The sequence below is a fragment of the Momordica charantia genome (genome assembly GCF_013281855.1).
Source record: "Momordica charantia cultivar OHB3-1 chromosome 10 unlocalized genomic scaffold, Mcharantia_2.0 BLBB01000010.1, whole genome shotgun sequence".
NCBI lineage: Eukaryota > Viridiplantae > Streptophyta > Magnoliopsida > Cucurbitales > Cucurbitaceae > Momordica > Momordica charantia.
Window position 1 is genome coordinate 3,662,588 of NW_028275158.1, and position 23,532 is coordinate 3,686,119.

General features: G+C 35.8%; 4 protein-coding genes and 1 pseudogene across 7 annotated transcripts; 4 read left to right on the forward strand and 1 right to left on the reverse strand.

The window, feature by feature from the left end:
* Nucleotides 1-734, forward strand: LOC111008270 (ferredoxin pseudogene; annotated as a pseudogene).
* A 1,303-nt stretch (nucleotides 735-2,037) lies between these two features.
* On the forward strand, nucleotides 2,038-2,472 carry LOC111008271 (ferredoxin-2). Its single transcript, XM_022280913.2, has one exon. The coding sequence runs from the start codon at nucleotides 2,038-2,040 to the stop codon at nucleotides 2,470-2,472; it is 435 nt and encodes a 144-aa protein (XP_022136605.1).
* Nucleotides 2,473-3,143: 671 nt separating this feature from the next.
* MLO4 (Seven transmembrane MLO family protein) lies at nucleotides 3,144-9,271 on the reverse strand. 2 transcript variants are annotated; one of them, XM_022280774.2, is made up of 15 exons: nucleotides 8,701-9,271; nucleotides 7,222-7,279; nucleotides 6,714-6,937; nucleotides 6,518-6,634; nucleotides 6,118-6,178; nucleotides 5,853-5,944; nucleotides 5,439-5,513; nucleotides 4,778-4,863; nucleotides 4,648-4,697; nucleotides 4,516-4,556; nucleotides 4,257-4,427; nucleotides 4,123-4,158; nucleotides 3,928-3,995; nucleotides 3,784-3,844; nucleotides 3,144-3,690 (listed from the first exon to the last, which is right to left on the reverse strand). In XM_022280774.2, the coding sequence occupies exons 1-15, from the start codon at nucleotides 8,827-8,829 to the stop codon at nucleotides 3,268-3,270; spliced, it is 1,692 nt and encodes a 563-aa protein (XP_022136466.1). In that variant the 5' UTR covers nucleotides 8,830-9,271; the 3' UTR covers nucleotides 3,144-3,267. The 2 variants fall into 2 exon arrangements, with proteins under 2 accessions (XP_022136466.1, XP_087974764.1); XM_088118638.1 differs by having other exon boundaries at nucleotides 6,714-6,888; nucleotides 8,701-8,781.
* Nucleotides 9,272-10,919: 1,648 nt separating this feature from the next.
* Nucleotides 10,920-16,603, forward strand: LOC111008123 (uncharacterized). Of its 2 annotated transcripts, none has more exons than XM_088118639.1 (6): nucleotides 10,920-11,731; nucleotides 11,833-12,336; nucleotides 13,254-13,403; nucleotides 13,529-13,612; nucleotides 14,431-14,501; nucleotides 15,062-16,603. In XM_088118639.1, exons 1-6 carry the CDS (start codon nucleotides 11,212-11,214, stop codon nucleotides 15,659-15,661), a joined length of 1,929 nt encoding a protein of 642 aa, XP_087974765.1. In that variant the 5' UTR covers nucleotides 10,920-11,211; the 3' UTR covers nucleotides 15,662-16,603. The 2 variants fall into 2 exon arrangements, with proteins under 2 accessions (XP_087974765.1, XP_022136404.2); XM_022280712.2 differs by having other exon boundaries at nucleotides 10,921-11,731; nucleotides 13,254-13,409.
* Nucleotides 16,604-17,959: 1,356 nt separating this feature from the next.
* On the forward strand, nucleotides 17,960-22,329 carry EIF3C (eukaryotic translation initiation factor 3C). 2 transcript variants are annotated; one of them, XM_022280840.2, is made up of 4 exons: nucleotides 17,960-18,128; nucleotides 18,346-18,402; nucleotides 18,537-20,339; nucleotides 21,136-22,329. In XM_022280840.2, the coding sequence occupies exons 2-4, from the start codon at nucleotides 18,379-18,381 to the stop codon at nucleotides 22,126-22,128; spliced, it is 2,820 nt and encodes a 939-aa protein (XP_022136532.2). In that variant the 5' UTR covers nucleotides 17,960-18,128; nucleotides 18,346-18,378; the 3' UTR covers nucleotides 22,129-22,329. The 2 variants fall into 2 exon arrangements, with proteins under 2 accessions (XP_022136532.2, XP_022136531.2); XM_022280839.2 differs by having other exon boundaries at nucleotides 17,960-18,124.
* The last annotated feature ends 1,203 nt before the right edge of the window (nucleotides 22,330-23,532 follow it).

Consider the following 23,532-nt stretch of genomic DNA (forward strand, 5'->3'; position numbering starts at 1 on the left):
AAGCCACACACCCATATCCTCTTCTAAAACAACTCCCACGGCCACCTCTTTCTCATCCTCTCCATTCCAATTTCCATCATCCATCACCACCAAAAATGGGCAGCACCACCGCACTCTCCGGTCCGATTCCGGCCACCTCCTTCCTCCGGGGGCAGCCGGCGGCGGGGCTGAGGCCATTTCCAAACATGGGTCAGGGCGTATTTGGGCTGAAGGGCGGCAGCCGCGGCGGGCGAGTGAGGGCCATGGCGTACAAGGTGACGCTCATAACACCAAGTGGAGAAAAATCGGTGAAATGTCCACCGGATAGTTACATTTTAGACGCGGCGGAGGAGGATGGGCTTGACCTTCCATACTCTTGCAGAGCAGGGGCATGTTCTTCTTGCGTAGGGAAAGTGGTATCAGGGAAGGTGGATCAGTCTGATAACAGCTTTCTCGATGATGATCAGATGGCTGAAGGTTGGGTTCTGACTTGTGTTGCTTACCCTCAGTCTGATGTTGTCATTGAGACCCACAAGGAGGGGGAGTTTTCTGGTTAAGAGAGAAGGACGGAGGACTAATTTCATTTGGGTCATCACTCATCCTTCATTTGGGTTCATGTTTCATTTCTTTTTTTGGGAATCTAAGATGTGATGAAAGCAAGCAAAATGACACTGTTTTTAGCTTAATATGTCTCTTTCTTCAAGTGTTTGGTATGCTGGGTTCTTGTTCATCAGTCTTATTACTTCATTTTCATATCTTGCTCTTGTTTCATCAGTCATTTGGGTTCATTTTTATTTCTTTTTGGGCATCTAAGATGTGATGAAAGCAAGCAAAATGACTCTGTTTTTAGCTTATAATATGTCTCTTTCTTCAAGCGTTGGGTGTGTTGGGGTTATTGTTCATCAGTCTCATGAGATCATTTTCATATCTGGCTCTTGTTTCATCAGTCATTTGGGTTCATTTTCATCTTTTTTTGGGCATCTAAGATGTGATGAAAGCAAGCAAAATGATACTGTTTTTAGCTCAATATGTCTCTTTCTTCAAGTGTTTGGTTCATTTTTTGGGCATCTAAGGTGTGATGAGAGTATGCAAATGACTCTGTTTTTAGCTTAATATCTTTCTCTTTTAAGTGTTTCTATGTTGGGGTTTCAACTTGGTCTTGTTCTTGTTCATCAGTCATTTGAGTTCATTTTCATATCTTGCTCTTGTTTTCAATAGTCATTTGGGTTCATTTTCATTTCTTTGTAGCATAATCTAAGAACTGAAAGTAAGCAAATGGTACTGTTTTAGCTTAACAATTCAAGTGGTTGTGTTTTGGGTTTCTTTTTTTGATTATGAGACCGTCGACAATAATACTCTAATAAGGGCGGGACATGAGAAATAGAACCTGGCTGGATTCGGACCTATTTCTTGCGTGTACCAATTGAAGTTTTATTTTGAATTATTTTGAAAAGTTTCTAGACATCGGTGACACAACGTTAGGGGAGAGGATTGAAATATCCCAAAAAATTAGTAAAGTTAGGCCAAGTTTACACTTGACACTTGAAGTTAACGGTTACGTTTTTGTTCAATAATACCATCATGAGGATCGTCTCGACAAGTAAGTCGATGCCTTTATCTTTCAAAAAATCAACCAAGTTCCAGTTAGAACACACAACGCTTATTATGATGCTCCAATCCTATTGTAAAAATATTGTAAAAGATTCTTCGCTTTAATCGGTTTTGTCACTAAACTGAAACCAAACGTGTGTGATTATCGATGGAAGTGACAAATCATTATTTTCTACTCACAAGTAGCCCGACAAAACTATCAGTTCCTAAAATAATTTGGAATCCTTATCAGAGAAGAATTCAACACTCACCCTCAAGCTCTTGCCGATTGCCAATCAATTTATCATTTTCAAAATCAGATCTTTTGTCATTTGTCACTAAAAGATAAGGTTAGCCATATCCACAAGCTCTGATTTCACTCTCCAAGTCCACGTTAAAGCCACACGACCATCCTCTTCTCTTCAATATCCCAACCTCTCACCATCACCATCCCATTTCAGCAGCAAAATGACCACCACCACCACTGCACTTTGCAGCCCCATTACCTCCTTCCTCGGCACGGCGAGGCCGAGGCCGGTCTCCAATGTGGGCGAAGGCCTGTTCGGGCTGCAGAAGGGCTGCAGCCGCAGCGGGCGAGTGACGGCGATGGCAACCTACAAGGTGAAACTAATAACACCAAGTGGAGAGAAAGTGGTCGACTGTTTAGACAGTGATTACATTCTAGATGCAGCAGAGGCTAAAGGGTTGGAACTTCCACACTCGTGCAGAGCAGGAGCATGTTCTTCTTGTGTTGGGAAACTAAAATCAGGGAAACTGGATCAATCAGATGTTAGTTTCCTTGATGAGGATCAGATTGAAGAAGGCTGGGTTCTTACTTGCCTGGCTTCTCCCATGTCTGATGTTGTCATTGAGACCCACAAGGCAGAGGAGTTTCCTGGTTAAGAGAGAGTGAAGAAGGAGAAGGACTTCATCTCATCAGTCATTTGGGTTCATTTTCACTTCTTTAGCTTAATGATTCAAGAGGATTAATAAAACTCTGTTTCTTTCTCTCAAGTGTTTGTATGTGGGGTTTCAAAGTTTTCACGTTCTTGTTTTGGTTTCCTGTATATTTCTATGGGTCTACCTTTGTTCTCACTGATATTTTAGTCCAAATAGTAATAGGCTACTTCAAAAACTAAGTAGGAGCTCTTAGATGTAGCACAAATCAACGCCGATAGTTAAGAAAATGACTCCCACCTATCTGAAGTTCCTACTCCGATGGTCGTTCGGAGTGGCCAAAAAGTGTTGTTCCGACCGATCGATTATTAACTTTTTTCAAAAGAAAGCTTCTCTAACCATTTCGTGAATCATGCGAGGAGGGAGGAAGGAAAAAGAGGAAACGAGGGGCACATGATTCATGTGTTCCTCTCCCTCCCCCTATCATTTATTTCTCTCTCTCCTCTCTTTTTTTGGGTTTTCTGCAAAATGACCTAAATTTGGAGGAGTCAATGAGATATGTCCATTTTTTAAAAAACTTTTTATTCTAACCTTTTCTGACAACATCCTATAGAGTAAATTACTTCCGTGCCTCTCATTTATATACTTGTTCGAGAGAGAATTGAAAACGGGAGAAGAAAAAAAGTGAATAAATAAAAAATAAAATAAAAATTGTGATATTAGCTGGAGAAATTTAAGAGATTCGAGTTGGGAAAAAAGAAGATGAAGAAACGATGAATAAAAAGAATGAAATAAACGTGTTCATGTCCTTTGGAACAAGTCGAAAAGAGACTCGACCTTGCTATCTTCTCCACTTTCTGCATTATTTTCTTGGTCGTTAGCAGAAGCATGAGAAACACTTGCAACTTCTGATAGATATCTCGCCATATTGGGGGGAAGTTCATGCTTCTGGAAGCTTGAAGATTCAATAATGGCCTCCAGTTGTCCGCAAGATTGTATCGTTACCTGATTCAAATCGTCGAATGATGAGCTCCGTGACAACGTACCCGACGCAACAGTTATTTCATCGCGCTCATCGACCATTGATTCCAGCGAGCATACCGATCTTGTAGTGACAGACTGTGCAGAGTCACGCTTGGACCTCTGCTTTACTCTCTTGCACCAACTATGCAGTGACTCTCTCACACTCTCAGCCACCAATGCTTTCTTACACTTGGATCCCATCTGAAAATTTTCAGAAAATTATTGCAAATTCTAGAAAGCTCAACATTTTAGATCTATATAAACAATTTCTTATTGTAGAAAAGTTGGACAAACCTGTGTAACAATTACATTCAGTGGCACTGTGCTGTAGCTGCACCAAAACTGAACAAGAACACTGCATAGACAATGGATGTAACAAATTGATCAATATTTTCCCCTTACTTTGTTTTCATGGTTAACAATAGTATCAATCCTTACCCGGACGTCAATCTCATGATTATCATAAAGCTGTTCTTCATGAAGCAAGATCTCTCCTCAAATCCCCACTGAAGTTAAGAAATGTGTCCAGTTCTACTTAATTTCCCATGATTGGAAAGGAAACAACCAAAGGCATTTTCTTTTGGGCTTAAGGCAAAGACACATTTATGTGGTTGAGATTGGACATGTTCTTACCAAAGACCAGATAAACGTTGCCATCTCAAATGCATTCTGTGAGTACGGGACATAAACGAAGAAACGACATCAATCATTTTATCAAGAAAAAGCGTTCATCTAATTTATATGACAATATGTGATGTGTGTTGGACCTGAAATATGATGAACTGTATTAACCGCAGTAATATCTCAGGCTTTCCAAACCAAAACAGATCATCTCTTGGTTTTATTTGAGTCCCAATTGCTGGACCTGTTTGTTCCACTATTTCAAGAGCCAAAGAGGAGACTACATGTTGAAGTTTTGTCCCAACCAGCATAACAAGCTTTGTGATAACAATTCAATCAAGCAAACTGTCAGTTTTAGAACAATGCATAATTTTGGTTCGAAAACTTGAGAACACAGATACTTACAGCGGCCGGTATGAAAGAAAGCCAAAAGTAGATATTTAGACCTGTTGTGTAGAGAAAACTTTAAACAGCCAAAAAAGGGAGGAAATAAGACATGTATGGTCTTTATAACACCATTCTGGCATGAAAAGTTACCGTGAATGTTGACAAAGATGCAAAGAATGGCGTAGCCCCATAGTGGGCAGCTGCATGATACATAAGTACAATCAGCCATCTTATTTCCTACTAAGTGAAGGTAACTGATTTAATTCATAAAAATGCATACCTAATTCCAAGGATTCCATGGAGCTCGTCTTCCATGCTCCGAACCATATACTTGTGGAAGTCATAAGAAATTGGTAGTTTGTGCTTCTGGATGTTATTAGAGCAGCATTTAATTGGAGGAAGTTTGACATAAACGCAGTGCATGTGGCTTAGAATACAAGTTCATGTGATGTCATACAAGATTTTTGTTAAATGTATTACAAAAATTTCGTGGCAAGAACTGCAATATATTTTTATGTTATGGTTCAACGATCCAATGAAATTTGAAATGAGCCAAAATAGAATAAGTATGAAAGTTAGGAGACAAAACTAAGATTTAAAACTTTTGCTCTACCTTTTAAATTTATTTTAACTCAAGACATCTAGATCCTAGTCTCAAAGGAGCAATTCTCTTCTTATCACTTTACTTAAATATGCATTAGGTTTCACATTGCTTGAACGTAGTTGCTCAATGGACTTGGGTTTGCTCTAGAGTCTAGAAAACTTGTCAGAACTCTTCCAAATGCAGAGTAATGTCTTTAATATATATAATGGCTATTGTAGGCACTCCCACCAGCATATGGAAAAATGAAAAAGAGTGACAATGCCGTCATTGAATGAGTAATAATTTCTTAGGTGTAGAAACAAACTGCAGGAAATTTTATAATGAAGAAATAACACACCGTAATGAATCCCAAACGGAGGGCCAAGTAGTCCGACTTCTTTATCGAACTCTTGAACTGACGTAGAAAACAAAGCTGCATCAATAAACCACCCTTAGTTGCTCTATTGCTAGCATATAATAAGAAAGCCATCCAAAGAGTTCATAAAATTTAGGCTTCAAGTTTCTGAATTCATCAATTGACTTGGATTGAAATTGGGGGACTTTCTTTGTATTATCGGTTTAGTTTAAGTCAATTTGCTTTCTCAATTACCAAAAGTTTTCCAACCTCTCTTGGCTTAGGGAATATTAAAGACCAGTTTGGTAATATTTCCATTTCTTCTTTGTGGTTTTTTATTTCTAGTTTTTGAGAAACATAAACATTTGATAACTATTCTTATTTTTTGTTTCTCTTTCTAGTTATCGAAGAAAATACCATCCAAATGAGGACACGACTCCTGCTCCATGGATGAGATGTGTGGTGGAATACGAATGTCGTTTGCCGCCTCATCACCTTATTTTTCCTAGCTAGAACCAAAGGAATGCTACAATAGGTAAGAAATGAAAAGATTCTTAAGAAAATAATATTAACTTATGGACTGACTTGACGATTATGTAACTTAAAAGAAGATATTAGAATACTCAAGTATGACTTAAAACCAAGAGGAACATGGTTCCTCCTTTGTCCAAAATTGATATACCTGGCAAATTTTCATCAGCAGCTAATCTAACTTGATTTTCCCATTTCCTCCAACTGTAAATCTACAATGAGATGAGGTGCATAAAGATTAAGTAATGCTTGCAACAACAAAACACAAGACAACTCTACTCAACAATTTAGGTGCACTTGGGAGATAAAAAGTACAGTGGATAAGCTCACTTGGGAGATAAAAAGTACAGTGGATAAGCTTTTGAATTTAATGGTAGTTTAGTGATAACTAAAAAGACCACATGAAGACATTCGAATGATACCATATCAAAAAATGGATCTCTTGTTGTCATGTCGAGATAATATGATTGTTCATTGTTATAATCTTTCATGCGAAAGTCCAAGATAAGATTCCCTCCATATTTGTGTTCCACATTTTACAAAGACTGTACCTTACTCATTGCCAGACCGACTGCAAGACAACTATAAAGAACATGAGTGATCCCAAGAACGAATAAGAAGCGATGAAGCTGTTCGAGTCCCTCGTATGAAACAAAAGGTTCACGACCCTGCAAGAATTTATTAAGCCTTTTCTCTTTGTTCTTTTTTCAAGCAAGACAGCAAAAGGCAGAACTAGAGCTTACTTACCTCACCACATTGATGCAGAAGAGCACTTGATCCTCTTGTAGGACTGCCAGTTTCATTAGGAGATAGAAAAGAACTTTCAAGCATAACGTGTTCATTGGTGCCATAATCTTCTTCTGAACAAATGTAGAATCTGCTGGTGAAGAGGGACGAGTTCACACAAATTTCAGAGATCCACCTTGCACATTGTGCCAGCATCAAAGATATTAGTCCAAGCAGCATCAGCTCTACCCAGATGAGAAACAATATTAAAATGGAAGGATCCCAAAACTTTAGTTACATACTCTTAAAGGAAATTTGGAAATTTTAAATATATTCAAAAGTACTTTTTTGGGAAAGCATTTAATCAGCGCTTATACCAAAAATGTTTATTGAATTTCTTTAACTTAAAAGCACTGCTTTCAAAATTTATCTTAAAAATTCTTAGTTGACTTTCTCTGAACTGTAATAGAGAGAGAGACATGCATTTGAACGCAAGTGTGGATGGAAGTAGCAATGAATTTTAAGCTACCTTCCTTGATCTTCTCCAAAGAAGCAAACAGAGCCTTTCTCTTCGTCTTCTTCAACCACTGCGCAGAAAGTAACACCATTAATAAAATTGTCAACTTGATTCCCCACTCCACAGTTGTTGTTGAACTCAAAAATAAATAAATAAAAAGTAAAACTCCATTACAAAAATCTAAATTCTTCATTTTTCTTTTCATTGACATAGAGTCATCAATAAGTAAACACACCATTTCTTTAATCCCATTCATTTTATAAAAATAAAATAAAATAATAATTTCTGTCCTTCACATTTACTAATCTTAATTTTCCATAAATCGTGTCTGTATTCACTCTTTTTTGTCATATATGAAATCTTGATAGTGTCATCACATGTGCTATGGTCTCGAATGAATTAAATATTCACTGACATGTTAGACATTTTTATCTTGACATCAATACGAGAGAGGTTAATTGATTTGATATTTTCATGATAACATAAAAATATGAACAAATATAAAAAAAATTTCAACAAAATATTACTAAAAAAGGTCAAGAAGTCTATCTTGCAAAGATTTTTGTTTCAAAGAGGAAGAAATTTGAGAGCAACCCAGAAGAGGAAGAGGAAGGGGAACAGAAAAATGTGGGTTTTTTGTTTGGTTTGTAAAGGAAGAAACAGAAACAGAGAGAGGAAGGAAATTTTTTGGTGATGGAAGTGATGATGAAGAAGAAATGGATCATAATTAATTATTATGAAGCAATTTGAGAAATGAAATCTGATTATAAAATTATCTCTGCCTTTGTGTTGGGGTTTAACTCCAAGCATTACCCAAAAGAAAAAAACAATGGTATTTTTTTTCTTTCTATTTTAAAGAAACAATGTAAAATGTAATGTAGTTTCAAAAATATTACTAAAAAGGTCTTCAACTTATTTTAGAATGTGAAATACTTGGACGTTAGATTTTTTTCATTTTATTATTTTTTTTTGTTTTTAAAACTTGGCTCAAGAGTTTTAATATATTTTCCTAAAAATATACGTGGGAAGTTTAATTTTTAAAAATATAAAATAAAAAACAACATGACTAAAAAACTCCCAACTCATTCCAAGTTTGAATACTATTTTGATATTTGTTTCATTTTAGTTTATATATTTTCAAAACTTCTATTTTAGTTTATATATTTGCAAGTTTTGTTTATTCTTTTAGTGACGAGGTCATTTTATTATCACTTTTATCTCATTTCTTTCTATCACAACAATAAATATATAAGTCTAAAAAGTGTGCATAAATTTTGTGTTAAAACGTTTCAAATAAGAACTAAAATGACCACTTTTAAAAATATTCGAAACTAAAAAAATGATAATAGCTTGTTTCAAGCCTATATTCAATATGAATTTTCTGAAACTAGTTTAGCTTATACAAAATCAGAGAGGACAGTATTTCAAAAGTTCCTAGACATTCTCATTTTCTCAACAACCAAACAGAAACAGAGTATCATTTTCCCATACCTTTCCAAATCTATAGATTGCCCGCTCCACCACAAAGCAGACGAAGACCATGACCGTAACCACGGAAGCAACTGAGTAGGTGGGCGTCTCGGCCAGTGACCTTCCCTCTTGCAGTCCTCCTCCAATCATTCTCACGCCCTCGGAAGAAGAAAGCTCCGCGCAAAGTAAACCAATCGAAACAGTAATACGGCGACACTTTCGAGCGAAACGATAAAATTTTCTCGGGAAAAATAGACCGCCAGTGAGAGCGAAAGATCCAGGAAACTTGGTGGAGGAGAGAGCATTTTTAATGGAAATATCTGAGGATCTTCCATGTTGCTTGCGTCTTCAACATGTGCCATGAACTATTGAATACTATATTATTGTAGTTTCGCCTTTTTTTCTCATCTGATTTTGCTCTGCGGCTCGCGAATCGTGGATTCGTGAATAAAGCCAACTGTGACTGTGAGCGGCCTCGGCATTGACGCCGTTTTTTATTCGATCCAGCGAGCTCAACCGCTCTCACATGGAGGGGACAGTGGCGTGGAAGTGGAAGAAGACCTTAAATTGTGATTTGTGAATAATTCTTGGAATTCTGAATTCTCAATCTACCTTTTTGTTTTAATATTTATTTCTATATTTTTCTAATTTCATTTTGGTTACCATTGGATGAGTTTAATGAGTTCAATGAAAAACAAATATTATTTTGAGATTTTGTAATATATTTGTAAACTGGTCACCAACTTAATTATTACCTAGCCAATTCATATATCTACATAAATACCATAAAAATAGTATTTATTTTCAAATGAAATAATATATATATATATACACATGTATATATTTTCAAATATATTAAAAAGTATAAAATTTTATAAAAATAGCATAATCCAAAAAAATATAATTACACTAAGACAATTCAAACTTACCCTATATTTGGAAAAAAAAAACTGAAAATGGTGACATCTTTTTAGATTCATATTATGTTAAATTTATGCTATGAAGTTAAATATCATTCATATTTTTTAGTACAACATGTATGAGTGGAGATTCGAATTCATCACGTGTACAACACGTGGGATGAGTATTCGAACTGATGACATTTTGATATGAAATAGGTGCCTTTATGGTCGAGCAGTACTTGACTGTATATACTTTAACAAATATTGAGTGGATGAATGTTGGACGACAAAATAACAGTGATCAATAAAATAGTTACAATTTGAAAGTTTAATAACTACAATATAATAATCAATATAAACATAACTCGAGGTCTATTGATTCTCTCCAAAATAAAGGTTCAAATTTTTATTCGTTTGTCTAAAAGTAAATATAATAATTATAAAAAAAAAGTGAGACTAAAGTACCCATTATAAAAAATAATTGCCCAAAATAAGATTTAAATTTTGTTTTAAAAAGTATCATTGAGGTGGGACTGGAACCTTCCATCAATACTCAAGTTGCTGTATTAAAGTTCAACCCTCCTTTTAAAAAAATGATAAATTGATTGTTAAAATAATTATTATAATTGTAATTATTTTTTTGTTTTTTTTCTTTCTAATTTGATACATAGTGTATTATGACACGTGATATGTTTTAATCTTGCTCTTGATATTTTAAATTTTGTAATTATACTCCTACAAAACAACAAACTTGGAGGCAAAATCAAACTTTTCAATTGTTTAGGTACGAATTTAAAACGAAGCGTCATTTTATATAAACGAGTTGGGTATCAATTTAAGTTTTTTCATTAAAAATATGTATATATATGTTAGTTTTCTTCTTCCATAATAAATGTCAATTAATTATTGCATATTGGAAATTCATATTTTCGTCTATGTACTTTAATTATTTTATTTTTGTTTCAATATCATTTATTTGAATCATAATACCTCACCTACTAAATTTATTAAAATGTACTCATAAGTCTGTAATTAAATTATTTCTAAAATAATACCTATAAAAAATTATTAATACTTTATTAATAAAGACTAAAATGATCATTTTTAACCAATACATCCACTCGTAGTGAATTATGCATATGTAAATGTAAAAAATAAATGTTAAGTGTTAAAAAGGATTATTTAACGGCATAAAGATAATAATATATAAAAATCAGACGTAAATGCAAAAAAATAGTATTTTAAACTTTATTAATTATTTGAACTTGAAGTAAAATAATAATAATAATAATAATAATTTGAACTTATGTCTCAAAAAAAGAATATATATACATATATTTGAACTTAGAATCATGGCGGCTTCTGTTTTGTCTGTTTCTTCTTCTTCCCATGAAGCTCTTGCTCTGCTATTGATACGAAGTACGAACAAAACCCAACTTCAAGAACTCGATGAATTCTATTGGAATGGAAAATTTGTCGATCGAGAAAGTGGCGAATGCCTGTGATCTATATTTTAACTGGATTTCATTATTGAGAAATTCGGTTCCATTGGTCTTCGAATCGGTGCAGTGCGACGAGTCTGAATCCGCGTGCTTACCTGCTCCCACATTTGTTTATTGTTTTGATATAGATGATGCACCAGGAAGCAGAAGAACAGAATCGCGTAAAGAAAATTGAAGCATTGCATAAGGTAATTGAAAAAATGCAATCGCCTCTAATGGAGCTGACCAAATCATCTGGCTCAATCGTGGAGGAATCGATTGATTGGTCCTCCGATGAAGGCAAGAATATGAGCCGAAGCAGCATCTCCTACGCTGATAGAACTGATTCAAAGGAGAGGTGCCTTCGGAGAAGGCGCAGAGCTAAGGATCCGTCGAAGGTAGATTTCGAGGAGAGTTCTAGCTACAGGCGCAAAATTAAGAGTTCATCGGAAAGTGAACCCGAGGAGAGCCGGCACAAAGTTGAGAGTCTCTCAGAAAGTGATTATGAAGAGAGCATTCCGCGCAAAATCAAAAGCTCTTCAGAAAGTAGTTCTGGTGAGAGAAGACTTCCAGAAAGCGATTCTGAGGCAAGACTTTATTTCAGTGATACTGAATGGAACTTACAAAGTGATGGAGAGGGAACTGGTCAAAGAAGTCGAAGTAACCAAGGTACGAACAATTAAAACCCTAGGCTGGACCCTTCCCAATTTCATCGGTTATTGAAGTGATTTGCAAACGAAAACACAGTAGATTTGCACTAAAATTTGCAGGAAGAATAGCGAAGACGATGTGGGATGAAAACGTGATCCGCCGTGCGCCATTGTACAGAGCGGCGCTAATGGGTCAATGGGAGGTTGCAGAAACCATTTTCAACCAAGATTCTAGCGTGATTACGTCTAAGATCACCCTCTTGAACGAGACTTCTCTCCATGTAGCAGTCGGCACCGACGACAATTCGGATTTTCTGGAAAAGCTTGTGAACCTTATGTGTGAACGATCGCTATCGCTTACACAGGTAGATTTATGTGGCAATACTGCACTTGCTGTTGCCGCCATTGTTGGGAATGTTAAGGCTGCACAAATCTTGGTTTGGAAAAACGAGACCCTGCCTTCGATTAAAAATAAGGTCAATTACTCACCCCTTCATCTCGCAGCCAAATATGGGCACAGGGACATGATTTTGTATCTTCTATCAGTGACCAAGGATGAATGGGTATTTATTGGTAAAGCTGGTGCTAGGCTTCTCAATCTTCTGATTACATTTGATATCTATGGTTGGTGACCCTCCCTTGTCTCTGAACTCTACTTTTTTGAAACACTAAAGCCATGTTGCTTTGCTCTAGGCTTTTCAATCTTCTGATTGCATTTGATGTCTACGGTTGGTAATTTAACAATCCCCACCCCCCATTTTTTGGTATGTGGTTTCTACTTTCTCGAAACATTAGAGCTATGTTGCTTTCCTTTAGACTTCTCAATCTTCTGATTACATTTAATGTACATGTTTGGTAATTTAAACTCTTCCCACACTCCATTTTTTAGTCTAAATATTTTTATTTGAGTAACAATTTAGTCATTGAACTTTAGTGTGTAATCATAATTTAATCGTTAAACTTTAGTAGGTAAAAATTTAGTCATTGTAATTTAAAGTTCATAACGATTTAGTCTCTATTATAAAAATGTTTGTTAAGTTTCTTATACATGTAGATCAATAATGTGTTATAAATTATAAAGACTAAATTGTTGTTTGATAAAAATCGGCACTTAATTTTGACGATATTTTTCACGGTAGAGACTAAATTGTTATAAATTTTAAATTATAGGAACTTAATTATTACAAACTAAAATTCGGAAACTAAATTGTTACCAATTTGAAAGTACATAGACTAAATCGTTACAAATTATAATTTAGAAACTAAATCGTTACTTCGCGAAAATACAGGGATAAAATGGGTTTTTTAACCTTATTTTGTTCAACCATTGAAACCATGTTTCTTTCCTTAGGCTTCTCAGTCTTCTGATTACACTGCATATCTTTGGTTGGTCACTTCTTATCCTCCCCATCCCCATTTTTGGGTATGTGAATTTTACTTTTGTCCAAACACTAAAGCCAAGTTGCTTTGCTTTAGGTGAATGGAATAGGAATTTATCTTTCTTATTTCAATCTTTGGTCGGTGAATTTTTCTTTGAACAGATGTAGCTCTTGACATATTAAATCGGCAGCCCAAGTTGGCCGTCGAACAAGATCAATATGGGGTCACTGCTCTGCAAATGTTGGCACAAAAACCAGATGTGTTTGAGAGCGGAAGTCAGCTGGGGTTTTGGAAACGCTTACTTCATCCTTGTTGGTGTACATTTCTGATACATCCCTTCCAAACTCTATTTTTAACCTGAATCATTTTGTCAATTTTATATGTTTGAACATTTGGAAAGCAACCATTTGAAATGCCTCTTCATTTGTTTCTTCAGGCGCTGTTGTAGAAGTGCTTGATTCTCCTCTGCCCTTGCGACATGGAGATGTTGAAAACCCTCCTGAAGTCTCAAAGAATGCAGGTTATACTCTACTTGAACTTCTTATTTTCTTCCTGTTTGTTTTAATTGTTCCGATTGTTCCTCGTTTTAAACTCATGTTCTAACTGCTGCTCGTTGCTTCTCTAGATTTTGATCAAGCATTATTTGCTTATATTATATGCCAGTAACTTTGATCTAAACTATTTGAAGATTCTAAAGGTGTATTATACCAATTACTGACATCCATCCGTGTCGCGGCTTTTAGAAAATTAGGTAGCCACTGACACAACATTTGCGTAATTGATACATTCAAATCCTGTTTAATAACTTTTTTTTTCTGTTCTACAAAGTTGATTTCAGTTTGGATTTCAAAAATGTGTATTTACGAAACAAAGAAAATTATTTTGTGAACAGTCATGACTGTTGAAAACATAAAACAAAATCAAAATGGTTATTAAATGGGTCATTTATTCTTCCTCTATTATTATCCATTATGAATGTAGTGACAGCACCCTTCATCAAGGATGTTCGTAACACAAAGCGTATGCATTTGGGAGCACGTAAGCTGGTTAGACGCTTGTGTGAAGAAGCCTTAAACGTAGGGGAAAAAAATGTGCCAGCTTATTTTCAACTTCAATACTTTCAGCTGCAAGAATGGGTACTCTTGAAGTTGCAACAGAGATTCTCAGGGTTTATCCCTATTCGATTTGGTTTCGCGATAGGCGTCAATGCAATATTTTCCAACTAGCTGTTCTGCATCCCCAAGAAAAGATTTACAATCTTATATATCAAATGACTTCGCATAAACATTTTGCAGTAGCATTCCTAGACGGATGATAACAACATTCTGCATTTAGCAGGGGAGCTGGTACCATCTGATAGAATCTCTGGTGCTGCTTTGCAATTGCAGCGAGAATTGCAATGGTTTAAGGTAATTTATATACCTTTTTTTAAAAAGGAGAAATGAGAAACATATAACAGATCAAAAGGACTAATTTTTATAAACAAATAGCAAAAGAGGTTTCTATAAACAACCCTATAAGGTCTTTGAGTGGGAAAGATCGTTTTTTCCTGTGTTTGAAATAAACGGTTAAATTAATACCCTCAATTTTAGTTGAGTTTCGTTTTCATTTTTATGATTTGTGATTGATTATGAGCATTCTTTTGATTGGGTGAGACTATTTTTATGGATATTTGCTCTTCTAATCATATTGAATATTTTTTAGTTAGGTTTGGCCAGGCATTTCATTGCTAATTTTGGAGGATTTTCCACTCCCATTTTTCTTTTCGTAGTTGGGTTTGGGTATTTTCATGGTTGGACTGGGGTATTTATGTGACTTGATTTTGAGTTGTTCTATTGGATGAACTTGATGTGATTTATTGTTTAGTTGGTTCTTGCACAATTTTGTGGGTAAGTTTTAAGCCGTAATTAGTTTCCCTTTTTATTTCTTCAAGAGAGGTTGTCATAGTGGTTGTGGAATTTTTCTGCAGGAAGTTGAAAGATTAGTGCAACCCTCCTACAGAAGCATGAAAAACAAAGAAGATAAAACACCAAAAATGGTATTCAGTGAAGAGCATGAATGGCTAGTTCACCAAGGTGAGAAATGGATGAAGAACACTGCTTCATCATGCACCGTTGCCACCGTCGCATTCACGGCAGTTTTCACTGTACCTGGCGGTAACAGCAGCGATCGAGGCGTCCCGATTCTCGCACACCGCAGATCTTTCATGGTTTTTGCAGCGGCAGATGCTTTGGCACTAATCACTTCATCTGCTTCAGTATTGATGTTCTTGGGAATACTCACCTCGCGCTATTCAGATGACGATTTTCTCAAGGCGTTGCCTACAAGATTGATCGTCGGGCTCGTGTCGTTATTCGTCTCTATATCATCCATGGTTGCAGCCTTTAGTGCATCGCTTTACCTGGTTCTTGTTCATCAAGTGCAGTGGGTGTGGGCTCCTATTATAGTATTTGCACTCGTGCCTGTGATCTTGTTTGCAATGCTGCAGTTTCCTCTTCTGGTTGAAATGACTTCTTCCACATATGGGCGCAGCATTTTTGGTTTGCAGAGTAAGGAAATAATTCACTAGCTGAAATATGTGCTGAAGCTTCATGAAGAAGCAACACGACCTAAATAAGCCTCGTTTACTGGTCTCGGAGCAATTCTTGGAAAATTTGGATGGATGGACATTTTAAAAATGGGGTATTGATTTCTAATCACCCTTTAAAAACATGAGTTTTCTAGACATTCTTGAATACCAGATTGCTTTTCTACCATTATCCTCTCTCTTATTTTTTTTCTCTTCCCCTTTTTCTATCTTCTCCCCTCCCTCTCTTTTATGATTTTTTATCCTTTTTTCTGTTCTCTCCTCCATTTATTTTTTACCCTAATTTTCTGCTATTCTTCCTCTCCCCTTCTCCCTCTTGATTTTTTTTTAATTTCTTCAACTTCCTCTCTGTGACTCCATTATTGGACCTCAAAATTAAAACAAGACAAAGAAAAACTTCTCACTCTCGCTCTCGATCTCCCGCTCTCTTGCTCTAGATCTCTCGCTCTCGATCTCACTCTCTTGCTCTCAGTCGGCAGACAAAGAAAAACCTCTCGCTCTCGATCTCACTCTCTCGCTCTCGGTCGGCTTGTTCGCACTGGAATCCAACAATGGTGCTGATGGCGGCAAGCTTTTGCAGCAGTCGATCTTGGTGGAGCGTGTATGAAGGCGTAGATGAAGGACATGGATCACGATGGGTAGAGGGGGTGGAGAATATGGAAGGATAAAGAGAAAGGGGTGTGGGTAGAAGAAGAAAGAGAAAGAGGAGAGAGAGAAGGGGCCTGGGTAGAAGAGAGAAAGTTTTCGGGAAAGAGAAATAATAATAGACAGAGAAAAGGGAAAAGTAGGAGAGAGGAGGGAAAGGAACAGAGGAGTAAGAGAGAGGGGAAGAGCAGGAAAGTAATTTGGAAAGAAAAAATGTCTAGAAAACCTAGTTTTTTAAAGAGTGACTAGAAATAATATTCTCTTTTTAAAGTGCCTATTCATTACAATTTTCCCGCAATTCTTCCCGAATCATGGTTGAAAAATAAAACTAATGATAGAGAGTCAATAAGAGCCACTTAGTAACAGTTTTGACGTTTTTCAGATTGAATGTTCGATGAGCAAAAAGAAGTAGCCTTATTTATAAAAGTATTTGTCTGAGTAAAGTTGTCTTTTGAGCCCATAATCCTTTGCTCGTATTGAGAAAAGCTTTCATTGAGTTTACAGTGAGCGACACATTAGCGGGATCAGGTCTGCTGATACACACTCTTACATCTATTTTATTTGCTCGGTAGTATAGAGCTTGATGTATAGTCGTGCCCTTCAATATGGGGTGAAGAAGAATATATATGGTAAGTATTATATATAACTGTAGATACATCTTAATAATGGGGAACATATTTTTTTTCTATTATACTAATACTTGTACTTGTTCTGTTATTATGCCCAAACTGAGGAAAAAATACGGGACGTAAAACAAACAAACATGCTTGATACCTAATTAATAAATATTTTATTTAAGACTCATATGTATTATTATTTCAATATTGTAATAAACACAAATTAGGAAAAGTAACGATACAAATAAAATATAATTAATATTGCAGTAGAAATTTTGAACATGAACGTGTACTAAAAAACAATAATAATAAATAAATAAATAATTGAAACATGTATTGTAGACCTGGCCAATTTGTTATTACAAAGTTTGGACCCAATCACTTATTTAATTCCAAATTCATATGAAAAAAAAATAGCAATAATTTTTACGATAAAATAAACAAATAACAAGTTAAAAATGATTAATATTAATATTATGTATATATTTGTGACATTTTATTTATATTTTTCATATTTTATCGAATTTTTTTTAATATAATAAAAATATCAATTTCAAACTAATGAAACTGTCGGTAGATATTTGAATTTACTACGTGCGAGTTGAATATCAAGAAGACCCCTCTTTTGAGATTAACCAGAAAACAATCATTCTACCAAATTTGAAAATAAAATGTTAAAAGCGCTTAGTGGTAACTGATTAATTTTAATTAAAAAATGTTTAAGGTGTTTAGCAATAATATTGATTAATTTATTAACACATATGTTATAAATTTTGTAGAATTAATAATGGATAATATTATGTAATCTATATTATTTTATATTTTATATGATTTAATTTAAAAAGAAATAAGTTTATAATGTGAAATAATCTATTTATCAAAATTCTTATTTGTTTTAATATAATTATTCAGAATTTCCAATTTTGGGTCACACAAAACTGGAAGACGGTTTTTTTTTTTTTTAAATTTCATCAATAAAAGCCAATTTCCAGAAAAGAAATTAAAAAACTCGTAACAGCGGGCAGCCCAGCCCAACAAAAACAGAAAACCCTAATCCCTTTGTTCTCCCCTCTGCAGAACTCATTCCCCACTTTTCAGGCTTCTTCTTTCTCTCGCCGCCGCTCTCCTCTACCGCTACTTTCTTTGGTTACTCGAATTCGAAGCTTGCGAAGGAGTTTGAGAGGCAGGTTTATGCTTTTTTCTGCAATTCTTTTTCGTTTCTTCTGCCGTTTTCTCTTTAAAATCCATTCGATTTTACTTCATAGGTTTTTTTTGTGTGTGTGTGTTTCATTGATACGGGCGTTGGTGGATTTCTTTTTTTTTCTTTTAGGAATTTGGGAATTGAATCGCTTATTGCCTCGCAACATTAACTTTTTTTCTTTTTTTACAATTCGAATTTTTTAGATCCGTGTTCTGTGATCGACTTTGAGAGAGAGAATGGCTTCTCGTTTCTGGACCCAGGTATTGCCTTCAGTCTAAACTTTCACATTATTAGTATGTGGGTTATAGTGGGAGACAATTTTATCGTTTAATCCCACTGGCGTAATATGGTTCTGTTAATCATTCTTTTTCTTTGTTTTTGAAATTTTACGTAGGGTGGCAGTGGTAGTGATACTGAAGCGGATGAGAGTGAATATGATGAGGAGATTGATGACACAATTGATAAAAACCAAACTAATAGAAGCAGATACCTGGAAGAGAATGCCAGTGACAGTGATGATTCTGGCGACCAAAAGCGTATTGTCAGGTCGGCTAAAGACAAGCGTTTTGAGGAGATGTCTGCTACTGTGGATCAGATGAAAAATGCAATGAAGATCAATGACTGGGTTAGCCTGCAGGAGAGTTTTGATAAGATAAATAAGCAGCTTGAGAAAGTCATGCGTGTCACCGAGTCTGAGAAGGTTCCACCTCTTTATATCAAAGCACTTGTGATGCTAGAGGACTTCCTAAATCAAGCCATGGCTAATAAGGAAGCTAAGAAGAAAATGAGTACTAGCAATGCTAAGGCCTTGAATTCAATGAAACAGAAGCTGAAGAAGAACAATAAGCAATATGAAGAGTTAATTACTAAGTATAGGGAGAATCCTGAGATTGAGGAAGAAAAAGAGGAGGAGGAGGAGACAGAGGAGGAGGAGGAGGATGATGATTCTGAAATTGAGGATCCTTCTAAAATCATGTCAGGTTCAGAAGATGAAGAAGAAGATGACGACGATCATGAGGATGACCCGGATCATGGTGGTGGTGCATGGGTGAAAAAGATGAGCAAAAAAGATAAGCTCATGGATAAGCAGTTTATGAAGGATCCTAGTGGGATCACATGGGATACTGTCAACAAGAAATTTAAAGAGGTTGTAGCTGCTCGCGGTAGGAAGGGAACTGGAAGATTTGAGCAGGTTGAGCAGCTTACCTTCTTAACAAAAGTTGCTAAGACCCCTGCACAGAAGCTTGAGATTTTGTTCAGTGTTATATCTGCCCAATTTGATGTAAATCCTGGTCTCAGTGGGCACATGCCTATCAATGTGTGGAAGAAGTGTGTGCAAAATATGCTTTCTATAATCGACATTCTTGTACAGAATTCTAACATCATGGTGGATGATATGGTTGAACCTGATGAAAATGAGAGCCAGAAGCCAGTGGACTATAAGGGCACAATTCGTGTTTGGGGAAACTTGGTTGCTTTTGTTGAGAGGATAGACACTGAGTTTTTTAAGAGTTTGCAGTGTATTGATCCACATACACGTGAGTATGTTGAAAGACTTAGAGATGAGCCAATGTTTATGGTTCTCGCCCAAAATGTTCAAGAATATTTGGAACGAGTTGGGGATTACAAAGCAGCTTCAAAAGTTGCCTTAAGGCGTGTTGAATTAATCTATTACAAACCACAAGGGGTCTATGATGCCATGAGAAAGCTTGCAGAGCTGTCAGAAGATGGAGATGGTGGAGATGCAAGTGAGGAGGCTAAAGTAGTAGGAGAGAGTAGGGGCCCTGCGGCATTTATTGTTACTCCGGAGATCGTACCTCGCAAACCCACCTTTCCAGAGAGTAGTAGGGGGTTTATGGACATTCTGGTGACCCTCATATACCAATATGGAGATGAGCGGACTAAAGCACGAGCTATGCTCTGTGATATCTATCACCATGCTCTCTTGGATGAATTTTATATTTCTCGCGACTTGTTACTGATGAGTCATTTACAAGATAGTATTCAACACTTGGACATTTCAACACAGATCCTTTTCAACAGGGCAATGGCTCAACTTGGTCTATGTGGATTTCGGGTTGGCTTGATAAATGAAGGGCATGGCTGCCTTTCAGAATTATATTCTGGTGGAAGGGTGAAGGAATTGCTTGCACAAGGAGTCTCACAAAGCCGATATCACGAAAAGACTCCAGAACAGGTATTCCTGCGTGCAAACCATTTCCATGATTCCATCTTAAATTAATGCATTGACACATATCTGTGGTGTGTATAATGCTTGCGTTTCAAGTAGAACATGCGTTTTTTTTAGTGAAACTTATATGATACATTATTTCAAAGAAAAGAAAAGAAATACAAGACATTTAATTTTAAAAATTGTATCCTATCTACTAAAATATTCCACTTTGTAGATGCTTGTATAATTCTTTTACCCTGTTTATGACCATGATATTTAAGGATCTCGTGACCCTTCGATAGGGCTCTCTCCCCCCACCTTTTGTATTTCTTCTCCCCATTTCATTTTATCAATGAAATTGTTTCCTTTAAAAAAAAACAAAAGACTTTTAAGGATCTCATGTATTCGTGTACCAGTTTTGATTTGTTTTGTGGGATGAATGTCTACCCTGCGACACCAAGATGACTTATGGTTTAGTCGCCACCTTTCTGCTGCTTAAGTTTTGGATTTCATTAGCAATATTTGAAATAGGGTATTCTCTGGTGATAGATTCAGTATTTGACTGGACATTTTATATGCTCAGGAGTTAACGTTAATGTAAAAAAATCTGTTTAGAAACAAGCTTCAATTGAGCTTTTAGATAAAGCATCTATCTGCTTGTGACTGTTTCCATTGTTTGTTAATTATCCTATCTATACTGGTAGATTGATCTATTTTTAAATGAATAAGAGTAGCTTTGTGCTCCACTAACATTATATTTGAGCACGTGTAGTTCACAATTTTTTTTTTATATTTATTTTCCTTCTTAATCAAAATTCAGGAAAGGCTTGAAAGAAGAAGGCAGATGCCTTACCACATGCACATAAATCTTGAGCTCCTGGAGGCTGTGCATTTAATATGTGCTATGCTGCTGGAAGTTCCCAACATGGCAGGCAATGTTCATGATGCAAAGCGCAAGGTTATTAGTAAGAACTTTAGACGGTTACTCGAGGTGAGTGAGAGACAAACGTTCACTGGTCCTCCTGAGAATGTCAGAGATCATGTAATGGCTGCTACCCGAGCCCTTCGCAAGGGTGATTTCCAGAAGGCTTTCGATGTCATTGCATCACTAGATGTATGGAAACTACTTAGAAATCGTGATGAAGTGCTGGAAATGGTTAAAGGAAAGATCAAGGAAGAGGCTTTGAGGACTTACCTTCTCACATACTCTTCTTCTTACGATTCTCTGAGTTCAGACCATCTCACCCGAATGTTTGACCTTGCAGAGGGTCAAACACACAGTATTGTTAGCAAGATGATGATCAATGAGGAGCTTCATGCAAGTTGGGATCAGCCTAGTGGGTGTGTTATCTTCCACGACGTTAAGCACACCCGGTTACAGGGCCTGGCATTCCAGTTGGCAGATAAGCTGTCAATCCTTGCTGAAACTAATGAGAGGGCAGTGGAGGCGAGAATTGGAGGAGGAGGATTAGATTTACCCATGAGGAGAAGAGACAACCAAGAATATGCTTCTGGAGCTGGAGGCGGGGGTAGCAGGTGGCCGGACAACACTTATAATCATGGCAGGCAAGGTGGTGGTAGTTCGCGGGCAGGATATAGCAGCGGAGGGCGAGGCCAAGGCGGGGTTGGTGGATATTCTAGAGACCACCGGACAGGGCAGTCACGAGGAGGCAATGCAGGGTACCAGAGCACCCGTTACCAAGATGCCGCATATGGATCGGGGAGGACTGCTTATCAGTCTGGTTCTGTTAGAGGATCCCAGATGGATGCTTCAGCTCGTATGGTCAGCCTCAACAAAGGGGTTCATGCTTAATGAAACATTCATAGTGTTTTGCTTCCGTGCGTAACGAAAAAGCCGAAATTCGTGGGTGCACTTAAGAACTTTACCAGTGACTTTCTATTTAGCTTTTTTTTTTTTTTTTTTACTTTTGAACTGAGATCTGCTTTTCAATGTTTCTAAAGGAGATGTTATATCATTTTTTTGACCTTTTATGAATATGAATTGTTATCTGCATGTTCCTAAGGGTCTGTTTCAACTTACAAAAAAAATGTCATTGTTTTTGTTCAACAATGATGGGATAGATAGAAATCGGATGTTTCAACTTAGAAATAATATAATTTTTTAAAGTTCAACAATCACAGGATGGAGATCTAACAATTCACGTTTTGGATGATAATGTTGTTCAGGTTTCAATTGTTTTTGGTATTCTGCAGGTGGATGTGGGGTAATAATTACGAGGATCATTATATACATTGATTCGTAGGTACAGCGGGAGAAATTAAGTAGAAACCAAGATTATGTACAAAAAAATAAAATAAACAATGATTCAATTCATTAAAATTGTAAATTTATTTAACCCAAACAATCTTTATTAAATTATATGATAATATTTTAAATATTTATTTATATTTTGTCTAACATTGAATTGAGATTCATGGGTTGATTTTTATTTATATAGTGAAAAAAGTAGTTTAAAAATTTGTTTTTTAAAGGCCTTGCAATGCAAATAATTCATAAAGAATTATTGAATGAAATATGGTGACTGAAAAAAAAAATAGTTTTAAAATTAATAATTGGGTTGAACTTTATTTTAGGTGAACAATTGAACCACAGAATTTTCGTTTATTTGAACTGACCAAACACAAACAAGTTTATAACTCAATCCAAATCGTATGAGTTGGGTTGGGTTGATCGGATGTTTTGGGTCACTTCTAACTTGTATGTATGGGAAGAGAAACAAGTTAATGAATTCTTACCTTAATTTAAAAATTAAGCTTATACTAAGAAAATGATACTTCTTTAGTGAATAAAAACTAAAAAGTAGGTTCTATTATATATTTTGTTCAGATTTTGAATTATCGTTTTTATGCATTGTTGTCAAATACTGATTAGTTAAATTCCAATATTATACACCATTGTTTCAAATATAAATGAGATAGAATGATCTGACGGCTTAGATTGATTTGAAAAAATTTACATACAGAAATAAGAATGGAAAAAATTGATATTAAAAAGATGATACTTCTTTATTGAATAAAAAATAGGTTATATTATATATATTTTTTCAGACTTTGAATTATCATTTTTATGTCCGGTTGTCAATAATTATTAGTTGAGTGCCAATGATAGAATCATCTAACGATTAGTTGAACAGACTATTTAGATTGATTTCTAAAAATTCAGAATTTAAGAGAACTTATGCACACGTGTGAAAAT

What these genes read in the sequence shown, in the direction of transcription:
- LOC111008271 (XM_022280913.2), top strand. Translation starts at nt 2,038, where the DNA reads ATGACCACCACCACCACTGCACTTTGCAGCCCCATTACCTCCTTCCTC.
- MLO4 (XM_022280774.2), bottom strand. Translation starts at nt 8,829, where the DNA reads ATGATTGGAGGAGGACTGCAAGAGGGAAGGTCACTGGCCGAGACGCCC. An exon ending in CATCTTTGTCAACATTCACG is followed by an intron (nt 4,557 to 4,647) that starts GTAACTTTTCAT and finishes TCTACACAACAG; the next exon opens with GTCTAAATATCTACTTTTGG. An exon ending in TACAGTTCATCATATTTCAG is followed by an intron (nt 4,159 to 4,256) that starts GTCCAACACACA and finishes CCGTACTCACAG; the next exon opens with AATGCATTTGAGATGGCAAC.
- LOC111008123 (XM_022280712.2), top strand. Translation starts at nt 11,212, where the DNA reads ATGATGCACCAGGAAGCAGAAGAACAGAATCGCGTAAAGAAAATTGAA. An exon ending in GATTACATTTGATATCTATG is followed by an intron (nt 12,337 to 13,253) that starts GTTGGTGACCCT and finishes TTCTTTGAACAG; the next exon opens with ATGTAGCTCTTGACATATTA. An exon ending in CTTACTTCATCCTTGTTGGT is followed by an intron (nt 13,410 to 13,528) that starts GTACATTTCTGA and finishes TTGTTTCTTCAG; the next exon opens with GCGCTGTTGTAGAAGTGCTT.
- EIF3C (XM_022280840.2), top strand. Translation starts at nt 18,379, where the DNA reads ATGGCTTCTCGTTTCTGGACCCAG. An exon ending in CTTCTCGTTTCTGGACCCAG is followed by an intron (nt 18,403 to 18,536) that starts GTATTGCCTTCA and finishes AATTTTACGTAG; the next exon opens with GGTGGCAGTGGTAGTGATAC. An exon ending in ACGAAAAGACTCCAGAACAG is followed by an intron (nt 20,340 to 21,135) that starts GTATTCCTGCGT and finishes ATCAAAATTCAG; the next exon opens with GAAAGGCTTGAAAGAAGAAG.